The sequence below is a fragment of the Sturnira hondurensis genome, unplaced genomic scaffold, assembly GCF_014824575.4.
Source record: "Sturnira hondurensis isolate 20B ecotype Veracruz unplaced genomic scaffold, ASM1482457v3 Scaffold0021632, whole genome shotgun sequence".
NCBI lineage: Eukaryota > Metazoa > Chordata > Mammalia > Chiroptera > Phyllostomidae > Sturnira > Sturnira hondurensis.
The window spans coordinates 438,573-459,557 of record NW_028094263.1 but is presented as its reverse complement, the minus strand read 5'-3'; the positions used below and the strand labels follow the sequence as shown (position 1 = coordinate 459,557).

The following is a 20,985-nucleotide window of genomic DNA, read 5'->3' as shown; positions in this document are numbered from 1 at the left end:
CTGGAAGGGGTGACAGAGCACCTCATCTGACTGCCTGGGGCTGTCCTTACAACTGTGGGGTTCAGAGGTGCATTTTAGTGGCTTGGAGCTTGGTGTGGCCTGGAGGCTCGCCAAGCAGAGCCCAAAGGAAAGAAAAACTTGCACGGTGGCCAGCGGGCCCCGCCGCAGCCGCACACAGAGGACTTCATGTTCGTACTTTCTCAGGAAACACAAGTTTTCCTGGTTTGAAGGGCGAAGAGGGTGGGGAGGCCGACAGGGAAATGGCTTTCTAGCTCAGTGCCAGGAGGCTGGGTGAGCACGGCTGAGGAGGCAGGTGAGGTCAGCCTGAGCCAGAGTCCCTGCTGGTGGCCACCCTAAGTCATGCAGAGGGACAGCAAGAGAAGGGTGGTGACCCCACGGGCATCTGAAAACTTCTGAAGCTTCTCCTGCATTTGCCCAGTTTGTGAGATTAGCCAGTGGGAGGTCAGAATTCCAACTCCTTGAGGGCCCAAAGGCAGCTTGCCCACCATCTGGCTACGCACTGCTGAATGAGAGTGGGGCCCATCCATGTATTTCCAGTTGTTCAGAAACCTCTCTCCATGTGCAGACCCAGCCTACCCACGGCAAAGAAGTCGGACCTAAGGGCAGTGGGCCGGAAGCAAGCCCCTGCCCCTGCCCCACTGCCTGCCCCAGAGGTGGCCCCGTAGCTGGAACTGGCAGGACTTCTGAGGAGTGCCGGGGCGTGGGTGCAAATCCGGGTGCTGGGTGGGAATTGCTCTGGCTGGAGTCCCGTGACTGACTAGTGCGAAACCCCCCTCCTGGACCCCGTTTTCCCTGGGGGTGTGGCCCAGGCACTAATGGGAATTCCCCAGAGTCCTGGAGCCTGGGGACCTTGGCCCCGCCCCTGGACTGTGGGCTGGGGAGAAGGCCGCCTGTTCCTCTGGCCCCACAGAACAGTGGCCACCTCTTCTCCCCAGGTGGAGCTGACAGCTCTGCAGTCAGCATCCTCAGCCAGCAGCCATGGCCAAAGGGGCCTCTGTGGACCCCTCAGTGCCACCCACTGGCAGTCCTGCTGCCCACAAACGGGGTGATGGCCCCAGGCCCCTCCCCGTACTTTTTGCTAATGCCCACTTCCTGCTTTGGAGGGGGCGATGCCCTGTGTGTAGCCCCAGCCCAGCCCCACCTGTTCTTGCAGGGGTTCCGCCGCCCCCAGGGTCACACAGCCCTGAGTGGAAACTATTCCTCAGGGCAGCTCCCCTTGGCTTTTCTATCCTCTGAATCACGCACTTTTCTGCCCTTATTTGGTGCTGATTTGGTTGCTGGGCAGCCATCCAGGGCCTTTGCAGGGGGAGCCCAGCCAAGGAAGCCGGCTGTGCTCTCGGGAGTGCACCCTCCTTCCTGCCCCTCGAGCCGGGAGGGCCCCAGGGAGATGGGCAGGCCTGGACGCTGGGCTGCCTGGGAAGGGAGTAAAAGCTCTGTTTTTCCTTTCAGTCCCCAAGAGAAGAATTCCTTCTCAGATGTTTTTGTAGTTGGAGCATATTTTTGCGCCATGGCTTTGAGGAGACTTCCCCTCCTGACTCACCCCCTTTCCTGGGAATTTCCTCTCCTAAATCCAAAGCCTCCAGTGTTCACTCAGAAACCTCCCTTCTCCTTCCTCCCTGTAAGGAAACAAGCAAGAAAACAGTGGGGCTGGAGGGGTTCCTGGAGCTGAGCTCGAAGCCGCTCGGGGCCTTCCCTTGGAGTCTGCCGTGAGCCCTGCCAGGCCACGGTGTCCGGGAGGCTGGTAGAAACTCCTGCCAGCCCAACTCTGCACATGGCTCCCTGCTCAGCAGGGCAGAGGAGGCGCCGCTCGGGCTGAGGGCAGGCCCTGGGCATCAGACGCAGGCTGTGTCAGGAGTCACAGGTCCAGGCCTGGTGGGCTGGCAAGGACAGCCCTCAGGGGCAGGGCTGCTCCCCCAAGCTCATCTAGGAAGGCAAGGCCTCGGGGAGCATGGGGTTGGGCATCTTTCTGGCCCAACTGTGAAATCCCAGGTTTTTGTGGGATGATGACCTCCCTCTTCCCTTTCCCCAGGGTCGAGTTCCAGAATAAATTCTACAGCGGATCTGGATTCAAGTTCCTACCCTTCTCCTTCGAGAACATTCTGGAAGGGAATTTAGAAGAGTGAGCCCCTCCTGGGGCCCTGTGCCTGCTGCCCTCCCCCACTCCCTCCGTGGTGATTAGCCCTGCTCCTCCTGCGTGTTGGTTGTGATCCCTGGATTTTGGGGCATTTGAGTCATCCTTGCCACCCACCCCCAGCCACCTGTGAGTCATTTAGATAGACCCAGCCCTCCCCTGGTCCCCTGCCACCTCAGCCTGGTGTGTTGAAATGCAGTGATTTTTCTAGAGAAGCTGGGCTCTGGCTGCCACACTACTGGGCACCACCAGCCTTGCCCGCCCTCCCCCCCTTCCTCATCCAGCCAAAGGCGGCTGCTCTCTGCCCCCTAGCGGTGCATTTGCACATGAGCTTGAAGCCCATGGAGGGAGGGCCTTCCCCACCCTCACCCAGACTCCGAGCTTCTGCTCCTGCCATTCTAGTTCTGGCTGTGGTGGGGGTGCTCAACACCCTGCCACTGGGGTACTGGCGCGGGTCCCAGAGGATGGTGTTTCTGTCCTCTACCTCCCAGCTCCGGTCTTCAGAGCACTTGGTAATCAGGAGTACAGTTGGACCCCACTGTGCCATCATGCATGGCTCCTCTTGTCACCCCCAAGGATCCCAAGGTACCCCACACCACCTTCCTAACCTCCATTCTATACTCGTACCCTCTCCTCCTTCCTCCCAGAATCCCCTTCTTTCCCTTCCCCATTTGCACCCTGCCTAATAGCACAGCTGGGAGTGACCCAAAACCAAGGTCCCGGGGAGCTGCTGCTTGGGTTCTGGGTGGGCCCTGCCACAGCACACCCTCTGGGCAGAGGGTTTGATGGACCCTCTTCCTGGTGCAGACCCTGAGGCTGTTCCTCACCCCCAAATCATGAGTCTCAAGTGAAGAACTAGTCCGCAGGGGTGGTTCTCTGCCAGGCCAGCCCTGCTCTGCCCACTGGTGCCCTTGCCCACTTCCACAGTGAGCCCCAAATTGGAGGAATGAGGTCCTGGACAGGGAAGGTCACTGTCATTTGCAGTTTGCTGACGGGAGGCTGTGAGAGCTGCACAGCCCTGCCTGTGAGCCGGTGGTGAGGACCCCTAAAGGGCCAGCTCCCCTGACACCCCCACTCCGGCTGTGGGTCTTGGGGCCTATTAAGCACATGTTGACTCAGCAGCCCTGGCTGTGTCAACTAAATTGATCCAGTCCCTTTCAGCGCCGAGATAACCCCCCCGGGTTGGCCAGGCCCTGTCCTCTTCCCACCCTGACTTGCCGGGGTGAGCTCCTTCAAGCCACTCACTAAGCTCCCCAGGGCAGGGCTGGCCCTGACTGCAGCCACCAGCCCCAGGTGCCCTGTGCTGGCCAGTGCGACCTGCCCCGACCTTGTGTGGAGCCCCATCCCCCGTGCCCCCTGTGGTTTACGTGATGATCTTTGTTCTGTTTACAGTGAGGCTTGAAGCCAAGTTCTGTGTCAGGAACCTGGCCCAAGGCCCTCCTGTTGGGACATTCCTGTGCTGAATAAAGTGTGTTTGACCCTGAGGAGGAGGCTGCCTGTCTGTGCTCACACACGCTCCCCTCCCTCCAGCCTCTCCGCATCTCTCAATGAAGGCCACTGCGCCAGTGGCCCTGATGGGCAGTCAGTTTGTGAAATTCTCACCTTATCTCAAGTTTCACAGGCACCTTCCACTCCTATGAGCCAAGGAAGCTTGGCAGGCACAACACATGGTGGGGAGGGGACTTGGGGACCCGGTTCCATCTCCCCTCCCCATGCTACCCACCCAGCCAGCAGGGGCTTGTGGGGGTCTGGGCATCTGCCTGCCCTCTCCCTCTTTTCCAGTTGTGCTCTTCAGGACTCAGTAGCCTGGCTATTTTGAGCCCTGATGCCCTTGGCCTTGGTATATGAGGCAGCTCAGTGTGCAGTTTCTTAGGGCAGCTGGAGAATGCAAGGTGGGCAGGTGGCCAAAAAGCCTGCAGACTGTCCATGCAGGCAGGGTGGGCAGGGAGGGCATCTTCTCCCTCCTAACTGCCATGTAAGGCATCCACATTCTTTTCCAGTGCCCTCCCTCTGCGCTCCTCCCTCCCGGGGCCTCTGGGGCAGGGGCTGCGAAGGCAGGTGGACAGCAGGCTGACAGCTGGGGCTCCAGAAGGGGCGGGAACACCCTGTTCACTGTGCGTGCCCACCCCCCGCCCCCAGCCTCAAACTCTCTCCTCCCTGGGAGGCCAGCTGCCCTGGCCTGGCTCCTCCTTAAGTCCAGAAAAGAAATTCGGGTAAATGAACTCTTTTAGTTTCTGCTCTGTTATTGGCTCAAAACGGGAGGCCTAATTAAAACGGATATGAGGAACCAATGGAATAGAATTGAATTGAGAATCCAGAAACAAACCCTAACTTTTATGGTCAATTGATTTTCCACAAAGGAGCCAAGATAATTCAATGGGGAAAAAGTCTTTTCAACAAATGGTATCAGTACCACTGGGTGTCCATGTGCCAAAGACCGAATTCGGACCACGACCCCACACTCTATACAAAGTTAACTCCAAATGACCCAGGGACCTAAAAGTAAGAGTAAAAACTAAATGAAACTCTTGGAGGAAATCATGAGTCTTCATCCCGACCTTGGGTTAGGCGATGATTTAGATACAATAAATGCCTTAGATACAACAGCCAAAATGCAAGTGATAAATGTAAGTTGTGCTTCAGCAAAGTTTTAAAACTTTTTGCTTCAAAGGACAGAATTAAAATGTTAACACTGGGAGACAGTACTTGCAAATCATGCAGTCAATCACTGAATAACATATTTGAACGGCACGGGTCCACTTATACGTGGAGTTTTTTCAATAAATATACAGTTGGCCCTCTGTATCCCCAGACTGAATGGCCAATAAGCCCATGCAAACATGCTCAACATAATTAGTCATTAGGGAAATGCAAATGAAAAACAGGTGGAGCTACCACATCACATCCACTAAAAAGTTATAATACAGAAAGTTCATTACAAGTGCCGGCAAGGGTGTGGAGAAACTGGGACCCCCCACCCCCCACTGCAGTCCCTGCTGGTGGGAATGTAAGACGGAGCACCTGCTTTGGAAAGCAGTCTGCCAGTTCCTCAACATATTCAACTAGAAGCAACGAAGACCCAGCAATGCAACTTCGAGGTATCCACAGCAGACACGTGTGCAGAAGTGCACACACACTCGTACACAGCACTCACGGTAGCATTTTTTGTAACAGCCCCAAATGTGTCTAACCACCCGACTGTCCATCAGCTGGGTAAACAAGAGGCAGTCCGTCCGTACAATGAGTGTTACTCCACAATAAACGGGGATGAAGTACTGATACATGCTGCAACATGAATGGACTGCAAAAACATTATGCTAAGAAGCCAAATGCAAGACCACATAATATATGATGCCATGCATGTGGAATGTCTAAAATGAGCAAATCTATAGAGACGGAAAGTAGATGGTGGTTGCCTAGGACTGGCCGCTGGGCGTGTCTGGGGCAGGATTACAGTGGGAGGGCCCCTTCTGGCCGACTCCCCGGACCCAGGCATCTGCTGAGTGAGTCTGTGCTCTGTCCAGCAAACGCCCCTCATCTTGCCATCCTAGGACCGGCATGGTTTCAGGCCTGCTCAGTGCTGTAAAGACAGGGGTAATTCCATCACCACTTCAGGGCCCACTTGGTCTTGTTCACTGGGGGCCTGTGTCTCTTCCTGCCCCAGGAGCCCTGGGTAGAGGGGACACTGGAGCTCCCCTCAGATTCCATTGACAGCTGCCTGCCCAGCTCCCTAGCCTGCCCAAGGCCTGTCCTAGGCTGCCCCCTGGTGGCCAGACAGGGAAGGACTCAGTCCTCACTGGCAAGGTGAGTGTAGTCCTAGCTGGGTTGTGACAGGCAGGCAACTGGATGGGCTGGGCATTGTTCTGGGGGACACAGGCAGAGGGGCCAGGAGCAAGAGAGGACGGGGTGAAATGGAGAGCAGAGGGCCTGGCCTATGTGTTTCACACGCATTAAACTGAAAAAGTCAAGTCCACCTCCAGCATCCCAGTGCCCCACGGGAGGAGAGAATATAGTTTGCGTAACATTCCAAATCATTAACAACACATCTTCCTCGTTTTTTAGCAAATGCTTAATATTTTATAACTTAATTTTTTCACCCAGCCCCCTACTGCCCTCAAAGAGCTCCCAGCCTAAAGGGGAGGGTAAGAAAAGAGTGTGGTATGCTCCAAGTCACCCCTGGAGCTCCTACCTGGCAGCTGCGAGCTCAGCTTTAAATGTGCTACCAACCCCCTGGATGAGGTCCCCAACCTACGTCCCCTGCCCGCAACCGCCACCACTCTGGGTGAATTTAGACCCCACCTCTGTGTTCCCTGAGACCCAGAAATGCAGGTCTGGGCAGGAGGAGAACCTAGTAAGTTTCAGCTGCAGGGAAAATGGGGTGGGGGTGGGTGAGGGATGCTGGAGGGAAGTGGAGAGGGGCCTGGGGGGAGGTGGTACTGCTGGATGAGGGCGTATCTCTCTGGGCTGGTCTTGCAGCCACTCCCTGGGAAAGGCTGAGAACCTCCTGATACCAGGAACTGAGAGCGAGGTTGCACCTCCTGACGGGGCTGCTCGCTGAACCAGAGCAAGGCAGAGGGGCTGCAGCTGTGGCTGCAGCTGGGCGCAGGGAGCAGGGGAGCCAGGGGACTCCCGTGGGTTTTTCAGCCCAGACTCCAGATTCTCCAGATTGACAAGTCGCCTGTGGTCCCTTTCCTGTTTCTAAGCAGCTTCCCTCAGGTCTGGCACTCCGGAAAAATCTACACCTGCCCCCAAAAGGACCCATGCTCCTGTTAGAAAAACTTTTCTAAAGGGTCCACCACAGGACTTCCGGCCAAGATGGAAGCATAGGTGGAAACACTGTACCTCCTCCCACAACCAAATTTAAGGACAACACAAAGTTTTAGAAACAAAAACACAACCAGAACAGACAGAAAGTTGAGCTGTACCGAAGTCCGACAACAACAAACCATTCATCCAGACCGGTAAAAGGGGCGGACTCGACGGCCGGTGGAGAGGGGTCCCGGCAGGAAGAGGCGGTGGTTAGCAGACACAGGTGCGGGGAGGAAGTGAGGAAGCGAGCAAACCCAGTGACACGCACAAGGCAGCTGGCTAACCACGGACATACATTTGTGTGCAGATAAATCAGGTGAAAACTGGCAGTGGGACACACCACACAACCCAGGGACACAGCGACGGGAAATAAAGCCTAAATGCACCAATTGGAAAAACTTTCGGGGGTCGAGGTGCCGGGAGAGGCTCCCGGGCTCACAGAGAGTTCGTTGGAGAGACCCACAGGGTCCTGGAGGGTGCACAAGCCCACACATCTAGGAACCAGCACCAGAGGGGCCCAATTTGCTTGTGGGAAACAGCAGAGGGGACAGAAATCTGAGAGAGAGCAGAAAAAAACGCCATTGCCCCTCTCTGACCCCTCCCCCACACAGCGGCACAACACAGCGACCTGGGTTGCCCCACCCTGGTGAACACCTAGGCTCCGCCCCTCATATGGAGCAGGCACAAACAGACCAAAACATGATGGCTCAAGAAGGACAGCTGAAAGCCCCAGCGCCAATACTTCTGAGCGACCAAGACAAAGCCAACCTATCAGATGCACAGTTCAAAATACTGGTGATCAGGATGCTCACAGAACTGGTTGATTTTAGTCACAAACTGGATGAAAAAATGAAGGCTTCACTAAGTGAAATAAAGCAAAATGCACAGGGAACCAATAGTGATGGAAAGGAAACTGGGACTCAAATCAAGGGAGTAGACCAGAAGGAAGAAAAAAACAACCAAACAGAAAACAATGAAGAAACAAGAACTCAAAAAAATGAGGGGAGGCTCAGGAACCTCCAGGACATCTCTAAATGTTGCAACATCCGAATTATAGGGGGTACCAGGAGGGGAAGAGGAACAGCAACAAGTGGGAAACTTATTTGAACAAATAATAAAGGAGAACTTCCCCAGTCTGGCAAAGGAAATAGACTTCCAGGAAGTCCAGGAAGCTCAGAGAGTCCCAAAGAAGGTGGGCCCAAGCAGGAATACACCAAGGCACATCATAATTACATTACCCAACATTAAAATGAAGGAGAGAATCCTAGAAGCAGGCAAGAGAGAAGGGGACAGTCACCTACAAAGGAGTTCCCATCAGCCTGTCAGCTCATTTCTCAAGACACCTTACAGGCAAAAGGGGGCTGGAAAGAAGTATTCCAAGTCATGAAATCCAAAAACCTACATCCAAGATTGCTTTATCCAGCAAAGCTTTCATTTAGAATGGAAGGGCAGATAAAGTGCTTGTTAGATAAGGTCAAGTTCAAGGAGTTCATCATCACCAAGCCCTTATTATATGGAATGTTAAAGGGACTTATATAAGAAAAAGAAGGTGAAAAATATTAACAGTGAAAGGACAGCAAACTCACATGCTCATGCACACACCTAAAACAAAAGCAAACTAAGAGGACAGCTAAATCAGGAGCAGAGCCACAGAAACGGAGATCACATGGAGGGTTAGCAACAGGTCAGTGGGAGGAGGAGAGAGGGGGAAAAGGTACAGAGAATAAGTAGCATAGACGGTGGGTAGAAAATAGATGGGGAGGGCAAGAGTAGTGTGGGAAATGTAGAAGCTAAGGAACTTATGACAAATGGACATGAACTCAAGGCGGGGAATGTGGGGAGAGGGGGTGTGCAGGGTGGAGGGGAATGAAGGGGGGAAATAGGACAACTGTAATGGCATAATCAATAAAATAAAAAATAAAGGGCCCACCACAGAGCCCTGATCAACCCCTCCCTGCCCAGAGAGGTAGCCTGAGAAGGCACAGCGCCAGGGGGCAGTGGCAAGAACGCTAGTCTTAGAGATACGAGTTCCGGCCCTAGTCCCAGATGGGATCTCCTACTGGTGTTGATCTTTTCTGAGTCATTTCTTTTCACTGGCCCTCTGTTTCTCAACAAGACAAATACAAGTAACTCCTGTCTTGTGCTGCTGCTGCTGCTGCTGCTGTGGCCCCTTACAGGTGGAAGGGGAGACCTTACCAAGTCCGCTAGGCCCCGCCCCACCGCTGCCAGTCCAGGCTCCCATAGCTCATGGCCCCTCCAACTGTGTGCCTGACCTCTTAGTTCCTCAAATCTGCCCAGCTCTTTCTTTATCCTCCGGGGGTCTTCATTTCTCTCTCGCTATGATGTTCCCGACTCTTCTAGTCACTCCCAATTTAGTTCAGGTTCAGCGTCACTTCCTTTTGGAAGCCTGAGGCCCTCGTATTTCTTCAGAGCATCGCAACTGCAGTGGCAATCTTTACAGGGGTGTATGGTTTCCAGGTCTCCCCAGGGAGGGGAGGCGCTGCCTGGAGGAGTGGAAGGAACGTTATTGGCGCGGGAAAGGGCGCTGCCTCTGAAGACGCCGGTGTAGGATAGCGGGTCACCACCGGCCCTAGACTTCCGAAGTTCCTGGGGTCACGCGCCCCCGCACCACGTGCAGTCAGAAAGCGGTGGCCTCAGGCGGCGGTCCGGAAGCCAGTCTCCGAGCTGACTGCAGGCGCTTTACCTTCGCTTCCACGTGACCTGAAATTCGCAGCTGATTGGCTCCGGGCTGGCCCGCCCAATACGCCCGAGTCTCGAACTGGTTTTCCATGGGCGGGGTTGACACCGCTGGACCATGGAGGTGGTGGCGATGGCCACGGCCCTGGGGTTCCTGCTACTCGCTGTGCAGGGTGCCCCGGCCGGAGACGAGGCCCGGGAGGCTGAGGCCGTGCGGCAGCTACTGGTCCGGCTGCTGGGGCCCGGGCCGGCGGCCGCCTTCTCGGTGTCGGTGAAGCGCTCCCTGGCGGCCGAGTCCGGCCTGGACACCTACCGCCTGAGCGGCGGCGGCGCCGGGGCGCAAGTGCGGGTGCTGGGCTCCACGGGTGTAGCCGCTGCCGCGGGGCTGCACCGCTACCTGCGTGACTTCTGCGGCTGCCACGTGGCCTGGTCGGGCTCTCAGCTGCACCTGCCGCAGCCGCTGCCTGCCTTGCCGGAGGAGCTGACCGAGGCCACGCCCAACAGGTACGGGCGGGGCTCGCCCCTGGGCTCCCGTGCCGCTACCTCCAGTCTCCAGCCCCGGGCCTGCGCGCACACCAGGATGAGGTCCCGCCCCACCCCAGCGCTGGGCTGGTAGGAAGCGCTAGCCTTAGGGCCGCACACCTCTGGCTTCAGATCCCAGCTCTGCCTTGTCCAGCTAACTCAAAAAGTATCTAGAGGCTTTGGGTAGAAATAAATGATAAAGATTTATTCCAGGGTCTTCGGGTTTATAAACTGGAAGCCCAACTAAGCAATACTCAAGAGTGTTTCCAAGAAGAAAGAAACACTGAGTTCTTACAGTAAAAGGTACATTTTTCCGAGATCAGACGAGATTGGGGGCTCGTTCAGGGCCCTAGCTGTAAAAGGTGCATTCTTGAGGAGAATCATCTTGCACTTGACCTCTGGGTGGGTTCCAGGTAACCCCGTGGGCTGGATGTGACCATTTGTTCCTTAGACCTTCAGGAATAATCCAAGCATTATCTGGGTATCCAGTGTGGATATCTGCAGCGTGCTGCATATCCAAACACTGATGCAGGACCGGAAAGATCAAAAAGTCTAAGTTCCCAGACAAGTTAAAACTAGAATTGCCTCCCGGTGTTGCAACCTACTAGATTTTAGCGATTTAGCAGCTTGACCATAGTGACCACACTTCACTTATTCACTCCATTCCTCAGCCTCTAAAAGTTGTGTGTCCTGGGGCAAATCCCTTCGCCTCTCCAAGCCTTGGTTGGCTCGTCTGAAAAATGGAAACAGTGACCTCTACCCTGCAGTGTTGGTTGTGAGGATTCGCACAGTGATGGGAGCAGGATTTGCATAGCTGGTGATCAGTAAATGCCATTTTTTTTGCTTGCCCGCCCTCTCTTCGAAGATGCTTACTGAGCAGTGACCCACATGCCTCTTCCAGGCCTCTGTTCTAGCTCTTGCCTCACTGTGTGGAAGTGATGTGTTCCCCCTTCCAAGACGGACCAGCTCTGCCTGATAGCACTTCAGCACTGTGCCTGGAGTAGGGACTCTAGGAGGGTTGAATGGAATATGCTTTCAAATGCCTGCCGGGCTCGAGAGTCCTGAAGGAGTGCTGGGGGCTGGTGGGTCCTGAGTCTTAGCTCCACCTGGGGTAGATCCCCAAGTGAAGCAGTAGAGGGACCACAGGTGGAACTCCTCCCCTCTGGGTTAGATCTGGAGGCAGGCCGCTCTCTGAGCTCTTCCCGGATGGTGGACCTCAGGGACACACCCCAGCTCACGCCCCTGCCCACAGGTACCGATATTACCAGAACGTGTGCACGCAAAGCTACTCCTTCGTGTGGTGGGACTGGGCCCGCTGGGAGCAGGAGATTGACTGGATGGCTCTGAATGGCATCAACCTGGCGCTGGCTTGGAGTGGCCAGGAGGTCATCTGGCAGCGGGTACGTGCCCAGGGCATGGGCCACCCCAGGGGACCCAGCCCTACCCCCACCCCCACATCAGCACAGCATCTGGCACAGAGCATAAGGGCCCTGGAAGTGCCTGTGGTGTTCTCGATGGCTCCAGCCTTCTGTACACCTGCAAACTGAGGCTCCCGCTGCTGAGACAAACGTTGGGATGCTTATGGAGAGCGGGACCCCAGCATGCTGCTGTTAACACTTTGAGAAGTCAGGGTTCCACCCCTGGCCCCCATATCCAATCTGCTGTTTCTGCAGATTCTGTCTCATCCGCAGTTCCTGACCTGCCTCATCCTCTTCATCCATAGTCATGGCCCTCGTTCAGGCTTTCTTGCCCTCTTCCTGGACACCCACAAGAGCCTCTGAACAGCACTCTTGACTCTCGGCCTTCTGCTAGCCAGAGTGCCCCTTTCTGAAATGCGAATCTGGTCCAGACCTTCCACTAACACACTCAGGAGTGCGCCACTGCCTTCCATCTCTGCCAGACCCGGGAGCTTCCGTCCCTGGGCTGTCAGGGCTCTGGCTGAACTTTGGGGTGCTTAGGCTCCCCACAGAGCTCTCCTCACCCATCAATCTAGCCAGCCTTGTTTCATGAGGCCCCTAAGGCCCCTTCCTTATTTGGGGGAGAGCCCCTTTGTGCTCACCTCGCCTGTATAACAAGGGTGACATATGAGTAAACTCACCAGTTCACAGATCTCTTTCTACTGGATTGTGGGCTCCTTGCAGGTAGGAATTGCATTTTGTCTGAGTAACTGTAGGGCACAGCACAGAGAAGAGGTGAGTGAGTGTTCAGTGAATGGAGATCAATGGATTTACGTGCATGGGGATTGCCTTCCTCTGCAGGTGTACCTGGCCTTGGGCCTGACCCAGTCAGAAATCAATGAGTACTTCACTGGTCCTGCCTTCCTGGCCTGGGGGCGCATGGGCAACCTGCACACCTGGGGTGGCCCCCTGCCCTATTCCTGGCACCTCAAGCAGCTTTACCTGCAGGTAAAATAATGGAGAAGGGGCCATGGATGGTGTGGCTTAGTGGATTGAGCTCCAGCTTGCAAACCAAAAGGTCCCAGCTTTGATTCCCAGTCAGGACCTGGGTTGTGAGCCAGGTCCTCCAGAGGGAGACCACTTATCTATGTTTCCCTCCCTCTCTTTCTCCCTTCCTTACCTCTAAAAGTAAATAAATACAATCTTAATAATAATAACGGGGAAGGGAAGGCACAGAATTGGGTTAGACAGTAACAAGCCTAGCGAGGGTGGTGTCTGGCTGGTCTCAAGGCTCTTAGCTGGGCCTTGAGGACTCTGGGTGCCCTGGGAGAGTGAGGGCCTCCCGCCCTGGGTCATGCTCACCAGCTCCCCACCCCGTCCCCAGCATCGGATCCTGGACCGAATGCGCTCCTTTGGCATGATCCCCGTGTTGCCGGCATTCGCAGGGCATGTCCCCAAGGCTATAACCAGGTGAGGCACCCCAACCCTCACCCACTCAGCTCAGAGATGGAATTTATCTTCTCCTGCAAGACATTGAAAGAAAACTGAAGCTCTAGATGTAGCCCTGCCTTGATTCCCAGCCCTGCTACCCACTAACCATGTGACCTTGGACAGGTCATGTGACCGCTTTGTGCCCCAGCTGTCTTCCTTGTAAAATGGGAGTATATGTGGCTTGGCGTGGAGTCTTAGCAAAAGGCAGCTCTGTGAGTGGTAGTCGGGGTGCACTGGTCTCGGTCCTTCCTGCTCCTTTGTGCTCCCCACTCCTCTCCTCTGGTTGGGAAAATGCTTCAAGGCCCAGCTGAGCCCTCCCCTCCCATGGGAAGTCCTGCTGGCACCCCCAGCGTTGGTTGCTGCCTCCTTCGTGCCCATGAGCACCCAGTTTCTTCCATTCTCACGGTGCTCAGTGCACGCTGCTGGCCTCACTGGCCACGTCTTTGTGTCTCCAACCCGAGAGGCAGGAGCCTCGCGCACACAGGCAGTGAACATGTGTCAGGCTATCTGGGGCTGCCAGTACCAGGCTCTGTGCTGGGCCCTGGGGGGGCAGCAACACAGATGCACTGAGTTCCTGCCCCTGGTGGGAGGCAGGTTGCCAGGGGGGCTACAGTACAGAGAGTCCACTTCTCTGTCAAGGTCATTTCTGCCTGGGGAAGGGGGCAGCAAGGGCTGGGAGCGGTGGCAGTTCTGGACCAGACCTTGGAAAGCGAGTACTGCTTGTTGCAGACAGTGGGAGGGGAGAGACAGCAAAAGCTTTCCAGACAGGGTGAAACTTGAAAGTTGTCAAGGCGTGACCAGCTGGATATGCAGGGAGGGAGGAGGAAAGGACGGCAGGCTCCGGGGCACAGTATGTGCAAAGGCATGGTGGCATGGGAGACCAGGGTGAATCCCAGGAGTTTTGGGTGAGTTTATAAGATAGGTGATGAATACTGTGTCGGACTCCAGTGAATGTCTGGACTGTTCCCACCCCCAACTAGGGTGTTCCCTCGGGTCAATGTCACCCAGCTGGGCAGCTGGGGACACTTCAACTGCTCCTACTCCTGCTCCTTCCTTCTGGCTCCGGAAGACCCCCTGTTCCCTATTGTGGGGAGCCTCTTCCTGCGGGAGCTGACCAAAGAGTTTGGCACCGATCACATCTACGGGGCCGACACTTTCAATGAGATGCAGCCCCCGTCCTCAGAGCCCTCCTACCTTGCCGCTGCCACCGCCGCTGTCTACCAGGCCATGACCACAGGTTTGGTGCCAGTGGGAGGCGGGGAAGGGGAGACCCTGGGCTCTCAGGGGGTGGGGCTAGGCGAAGGGACAGAATAACACCGGACTCTGACACGAAGCACTTGGTGGTTTGCACGCAAACCTCGTCTCATCTGATCACACTGGCTGAGAGGGGAGCTCTGAGCCCAAAGTCTGGCACAGCCCCCTCCTGCCATGCGACTTGTGACAAGCCACCTCCTTCCTGGTGCCTCTGTTCCTTGTCTGTGACATGGGGCTCCCTCAGGAGTAGAGGGATGCCTGGCCCAGAGTAAAGTGTCAGTAAATGCTCCCTGTTGAAAACACAGGGGTGGGCAAAAGTAGGTTTACTATTGTGAGTACCTGAAACACAGGGTTTGTTCTTGTATTGTTATTATTTATTGTCATTTGCATTATAACCGTAAACCTACTTTTGTCCACCCCGTGTTTTATTTGGTCTCTACCTCCATGCTGAGGTACTTAACTCAGGCTAGAGATTGAAGAATGTACCCAAAGCTGTGAGGTACCTTTCCTGCATCAGTGTGAAATGAGCACTCCTTCCTGCCTCGTACAGGGCCAGGTCAGGGTGGCTGGGGGAGGCCTCCGTGTCACACAGAAGGGCAGCCAATTGGCTCAGGGCTCCGAAAGCAGCGCTGCCCCCATCTGAGTGTGTCCAGGGCCTTCCAGATGGCATGTTCAGCCTCCTTCCTTCCTGGGTCCACGTTCTGAGTCAGATGAGCAGATGGGCCCAGGAACGTGTGTTAACCAGCCCTCCGGGCGACTCAGATGTTCTATAAAGTCAGTGGCAGCTGATGCTGGCTGGGAGAGAAGGAGAGAGGAAGGGTGTGTGTGAGGAAGTGCCCTGCTGGTTGGGGGTACGGGGGAAGGGGGAGCCTGTGATAGTCACTTAACTTCTCTGGACCTCTGTTCCCTCATCTGTAGAATGGGGTGAATGTTCCCTCGGCCTCTCTGCTTTCTCATCACCCTTCTCTGCCCCCGACTCCCTCCACAGTGGACCCTGACGCTGTATGGCTCCTCCAAGGTTGGCTCTTCCAGCACCAGCCCCAGTTCTGGGGCCCTGCGCAGGTGGAGGCGGTACTCAGGGCAGTGCCCCGCGGCCGCCTCCTGGTTCTGGACCTGTTCGCTGAGAGCCAGCCCGTGTACAACCGCACAGCCTCCTTCCGGGGCCAGCCCTTCATCTGGTGCATGCTGCATAACTTTGGGGGCAACCACGGCCTGTTCGGGGCCCTGGAGGCTGTGAACCGAGGCCCTGCATCCGCCCGCCTCTTTCCCAACTCCACCATGGCCGGCACGGGCATGGCCCCTGAAGGCATTGGCCAGAACGAAGTGGTCTATGCGCTCATGGCTGAGCTGGGCTGGCGGAAGGACCCCGTGACAGATCTGGGGGCTTGGGTGACCAGCTTCGCCACCCGGCGGTATGGGGTCTCCCATGGGGGGGCGGAGGCAGCTTGGAGGCTCCTTCTCAGGAGCGTCTACAACTGCTCCAGTGATGCCTGCACCGGCCACAATCGCAGCCCACTCGTCAGGCGGCCATCCCTCCAGATGGTTACCGCGGTCTGGTACAACCGATCAGATGTGTTTGAGGCCTGGCGGCTGCTGCTGACAGCCACCCCCGCCCTGGCCACCAGCCCGGCCTTCCGCTACGACCTGGTGGACGTCAGTCGCCAGGCGGTCCAGGAGCTGGTCAGCTTGTACTACGAGGACGTGAGGACTGCCTACCTGAGCAAGAAGCTGGTCCCCCTGCTGAGGGCAGCAGGCATCCTGGCCTATGAGCTTCTGCCCTCACTGGATGGCATACTGGCCAGTGACAGTCACTTCCTGCTGGGCAGCTGGCTGGAGCAGGCCCGGTCCATGGCGGTCAGCGAGGCTGAGGCCCGCTTCTATGAACAGAACAGCCGCTACCAGCTGACACTTTGGGGGCCAGAGGGCAACATTCTCGACTACGCCAACAAGCAGCTGGCCGGACTGGTGGCCGATTACTACGCCCCGCGCTGGCGCCTCTTCTTGGACATGTTGGTTGAGAGCCTGGTCCAAGGTGTCCCCTTCCAACAGCATCAGTTCGAGAAAGACGCCTTCCAGCTAGAGCAGACCTTTGTCCTCAGCACACAGAGGTACTCTGACCAGCCCCAAGGTGACACTGTGGACCTGGCCAAGCAGCTCTTCCTCAAATACTACCCTCGGTGGGTGGCTGGCTCCTTGTGACAGATTAACCACCCTTGGGCCATATGCTCCCCAAACCCCAGGCCTGGGCAGGTTCCAGGGGGTCAGGAGCTGGGCAGGCGTCACCAGAGGTCCCCAGGCCTGGGCGAAGGAACTCAAGACCTGCCAGTCGAATCGGGGGAAGGAGATTTGGAGGGAAGTGAGCTGCCCTCCCCCACCACCCTGAATTTGGGGTCAAAGTACTGTTTTAATACAATGTAATAAACAGGTGAATCGCCTGGTCCTGTCTGTCTGAATGTCACTGCTATGGCACTGGGGAGGCCAGGGTTACAGCACAGACCCAGTGTGAGGCAAGTTCTCCCCACCCTTTGCCCTAGCCACCCCATTTTTAATACTGACCCCTGACCTTTGACCTGAGAATGCCTTTCCGAAGCATCTCCTTTCACGTTGTGCTGTCAGTAGCAAACTTTGGAAACTATAATTGTCCCTGTGGGAAGATCTGCCCAGGGCTCTCAGTGGCCACCTGGGAGCCTCCACTTCCTGATTGCAAAGTTTCCCCCTGCCTCTGACCAGCAGTGGAGAAAGGGCATGCCCAGCAGTGGCCTCCTCCCTGCCTTGACCTTAGAGCTGAGTGGGGAGATGGGCCAGAGACCTCTGCAGGGATCGGCCTTGAGGTGGTGCTGAAGACACAACAAGGGGTGGAGACCTCTGCAGGCATGGGCGGGACAGAGTGGGTGATATCTTGTCCAGAGACGGGAGCCTGACACTCCCTGAGCCTCTCCCACCCCCCTGTCCCCATGGACCGCACCGTGGTGCTCATCACCGGCTGCTCCTCGGGCATCGGCCTGCACCTGGCCCTGCGTCTGGCGTCAGACCCATCACGGAGCTTCAAAGGTACACGAGGAGATTTGGATGAAGACAAGGGGGCAGCCCTGGGTCTAAGAGAATCTGGGTAAGCCGAGCAGGCCGCTCAGATCCTCATTTCCTCCCCCACCCTCCAGTGTATGCCACTTTCCGGGACCTGAGCACGCAGGGCCCGCTGTGGGAGGCGGCTGAGTCCCAAGGGTGTCCTCCCGGCTCCCTGGAGACATTGCAGCTGGATGTACAGGACGCAGATTCTGTGGCTGCAGCCAAGGCACGTGTGACCGAGGGCCACGTGGATGTGTTGGGTGAGCCTCCCCAAAATGCATGCCAGAGACTTCCCTGCCCTGTGTCCAAACCTAGGTGTCCTGAAGCCCAGGGAGCACCAGGGACTGGCTGGGGCGGAGGGCAGTGCGGGAGGCACGTGGGGTTAGACCTCTCCTCGCAGTGTGCAACGCTGGTCAGGGCCTGCTCGGGCCACTCGAGGTGCACTCAGCTGACGCCGTGGGCTCTGTGCTGAACGTGAACTTGGTTGGGACGGTGCGGGTGCTTCAGGCCTTCCTGCCGGACATGAAGCGCCGTCGATCAGGACGCATATTGGTGACCGGGAGCATGGGAGGCTTGATGGGTGAGTGGAGGAGACCTGGCAGGGTGGGGACACGCACGCTTTCCACAGATGCGCACCCCTCCGCCTCTTAGCAGTCTCATCTCCCCTCAAAAGGGATGCCCTTCAACGATGTTTACTGTGCCAGCAAGTTCGCGATCGAAGGTTTATGTGAGAGTCTGGCAGTTCTGCTGCTGCCCTTTGGGGTCCAGTGAGTCACCACCCTGCCCCTGGCACCCTCTGAACCCCGACTTTGGGAACCCCCACACCCTGTCTCCTCTTATTGGAGCTGCTCCCAGGTGGGCTCCCTGGCCTGTCCCCATTGCAGCCCATATTTGTATGCCAGGCACTGTTTTGTGCCCGCACATGTGTACGACCTAGCTAGTGGGGTGTCTATTATTATTAGGAAGCTCTGGCCCAGAGAGGTTAGCTGACTGCCTCAAGGTCACACAGCAAGTTACCCAGCCAACTTGGAATTCTGATTTCAGATCCGCTCTCACAGCCTCAGATGGATGTGGAAGCCCCTTTCAGGCAGAGAACCACTTTTCAAGTTCTCTGTCACTAGCCACCTGCCCCTGCACAGACCCCTTCCCACCCTCCTTTCCGGTGCTGCATGGTAGCAGGGGGCTGGGGGCCAGGCTGGGTGCATGGACCAGCCAGGGGCCCTGCTCTCATTGGCCCTCAGCCCACTCGCTGCTTTGCTGCTCTTGGGTTGCCAGTGTCAGCCTCATCGAGTGCGGCCCTGTGCGCACCGCCTTCCAGGAGAAGTTCCAGGACAGCCTCGGCGGGGTGCTGGACGGTGTGGACGCCCAGACCCGAAACCTCTTCTCCCAATATCAGCGCCACAGCAAACAGGTCTTCCGCGAGAAGGCGCAGGACCCGGAGGAGGTGACAGAGGTGGGTGCCAGGCAGGGTTCCCAGAGCCGGGCGCTGGCGAGCCCTCGCACCCAGCCGTAACTAACACGCTCCGTCCCTCCCCCACAGGTCTTTCTCACGGCACTGCGCGACCCGCGGCCCGCCCTGCGCTACTTCAGCTCCGAGCGCATCCTGCCCATGGTGCGGCTGCGCCTCGCCGACCCCAGCGGCTGCAGCTACGTTGCTGCCATGCACCGCTTAGTGTTCGATGACAAGCCCACCAACGGTCCTGGCAGTGCCCGACCCGAAGCCGGAGCCGGAACTGGGGGACCTGAGCTCGGCGCTCCTCCAGCTGCCCCGCAATAAAGGCCTGGTCCCCGTGGTCTCCTTCTCTCTCCTTTGCGTCCCCCGGGGATGTGCGGTTCTGGAAAATGGAGCAGAACTGCAACGCGAGTGGGCAACCTGGAAAGACCTTGTTAGCTCAGGTTACACCTATGGGAAACCTCCCAGGATGAGGGAAGAGCAAGGCAGGGTCAGCCTCCAGTCCACTGCTCTCGTCTGAGCAGTAGCAACTAGGCAGACGTGGAAGGGGGGAAAGACTGGTTGTGACTTGGCCACTAGTCATGGGACCTCGGGCAAGTTCTTTACCCTTTGGGAGCCTATTTTCTTATCTGTAATATGGGTGTGATATGTATGCATAGATCAGAGTATTAATTGAGATAATGCCTGAAAGTGCTGGTATGGAGGTCTTCACAGCAGGCATGAGTATTATTACTGCTAGTGGGATGACTGGTATTGTAACTGTAGTCCCATGCAGAAGCCAGATGTGGAAAGAAGAAACCAGGCCAAGTGAATCAAGGAGAAACAGCCCCACTCACCCTTCACCTTGCCCCCTGCCCTGGACAAAACTTGGGGGGAGAGATCCCCAAGAGCCCAGAAGCTGCCTCTCACCGGGAGGTTTAGCTGAGGACCAGCGGCCCATACTCCTTCCTGAGGTCATCCAGGGGAGGTGGAATGGCAGGAGCCCCTGAAAGGGCCCGAGGGGTGTGGAGCCTGTCTCCTAACTCCCTCCCTGGCTGGGTGCTGGAGGGAGGAGTGGAGAACAGATAGAAATTGGGGGAGCAGGTTTCAGGCAGAGGGAAGGGGCAGGGGTGCCCTGGAGGGGATGGTACTGAGGGAGAGACTAGGAGAGAGGGAAGACAACAACCAGGGGCCTGGAAGTGGGAATAGAGAGGAAGCTACTGGGGTTCCTGGGGCTTTGTGTGGGACCTTGGGGGAAGGAGGCGCTGCTTCCCAACCTGCCAGCACTTCCAGAAAGTGGCCTGCTCTGAGCCTTCGGACCTCCTGCTGCTTCTGCTCCACCCTGGAAGGTTCAGGAAGGGGCCTCAGCCACCCCCTCCCTCCCTATCTCCCTGCCATGTTGGCCCAGATAGGTCTGCGTCCCTGCAGCACCCAGGAAAGTGTCCGGGCCACACAGCTCTGGCCCAGGAGAACTGTCCACTTCGAGCCTGGGTGTGAGTGTGGCCTTGCTGTAGAGGTGGCCCGTGGGGGCAGGGGGGGGTGATGATAAGGGCAGACTGTGACCACTTTCTCTTCCATGCATCCACACTCTTAATAATCTCAAGCAGGCCAAGACAAAAAAAAAATGGCCCAAACGAAAGAACAGATCAAAGCTTCAGAAAAAATACAACCAAGCAGCCAACCTATCAGATGCACACTTCAAGTGAAATAAGCCAGGCAATGAAAGAAAAATACCTTATGATATCTCACCTTTAACAGGAACCTAATCAACAAAACAAACAAGCCAAGAAAGTACAGCCAGAGACACTGAAATTGAGAACAGGCTGACAGTGACCAGAGGGGAGAGGGGAGGGGATAATGGGGGAAGAGGGTGAACGGTTTACAGGAACAATTATAAAGGACACACGGACAATAACAAGGGGTTGGGGTGGTGAGGAGGGGTGGGGGCGAAAGGCAGAAAACTGTACTTGAACAACAATAAATGTTTAAAAAAATTTTAAGTAAAATAATTAATAATCTCAAGCAGTCCTGTAGCAGAGCCCCTATTATTTCAATGCACATAGTATTTTTGGCAGCTAAAATTAAATAATTTATTTTCTTTGAACTTTTTTTATTAAAACATTTTTTTTATTGATTACACTATTACAGTTGTCCCAGTTTTCCCC

At 56.2% G+C, this 20,985-nt stretch overlaps 3 protein-coding genes across 7 annotated transcripts in view; all 3 read left to right on the top strand.

Moving 5' to 3' along the window:
* ATP6V0A1 (ATPase H+ transporting V0 subunit a1) overlaps window positions 1-3,637 on the top strand; it is a 49,532-nt gene extending 45,895 nt beyond the window's left edge. For all 4 annotated transcript variants that reach the window (XM_037033412.1, XM_037033411.1, XM_037033410.1 and 1 more), the window contains one exon: window positions 2,051-3,637. In XM_037033412.1, the coding sequence (XP_036889307.1) occupies window positions 2,051-2,144 (94 nt within the window). In that variant the 3' untranslated portion in view covers window positions 2,145-3,637. The remainder of the gene's footprint in view (window positions 1-2,050) is intronic.
* A 6,057-nt stretch (window positions 3,638-9,694) lies between these two features.
* Window positions 9,695-16,757, top strand: NAGLU (N-acetyl-alpha-glucosaminidase). Of its 2 annotated transcripts, XM_037033414.1 has the most exons (7): window positions 9,695-10,162; window positions 11,433-11,580; window positions 12,439-12,585; window positions 12,962-13,047; window positions 14,049-14,305; window positions 15,311-16,548; window positions 16,612-16,757. In XM_037033414.1, the coding sequence occupies exons 1-6, from the start codon at window positions 9,777-9,779 to the stop codon at window positions 16,519-16,521; spliced, it is 2,235 nt and encodes a 744-aa protein (XP_036889309.1). In that variant the 5' UTR covers window positions 9,695-9,776; the 3' UTR covers window positions 16,522-16,548; window positions 16,612-16,757. The 2 variants fall into 2 exon arrangements, with proteins under 2 accessions (XP_036889309.1, XP_036889308.1); XM_037033413.1 differs by having other exon boundaries at window positions 9,696-10,162; window positions 15,311-16,757.
* A 107-nt stretch (window positions 16,758-16,864) lies between these two features.
* HSD17B1 (hydroxysteroid 17-beta dehydrogenase 1) lies at window positions 16,865-19,184 on the top strand. Its single transcript, XM_037033416.1, has 6 exons — window positions 16,865-17,373; window positions 17,481-17,648; window positions 17,789-17,968; window positions 18,062-18,155; window positions 18,664-18,841; window positions 18,929-19,184. The coding sequence occupies exons 1-6, from the start codon at window positions 17,277-17,279 to the stop codon at window positions 19,163-19,165; spliced, it is 954 nt and encodes a 317-aa protein (XP_036889311.1). The 5' UTR covers window positions 16,865-17,276; the 3' UTR covers window positions 19,166-19,184.
* Window positions 19,185-20,985: the final 1,801 nt, after the last annotated feature.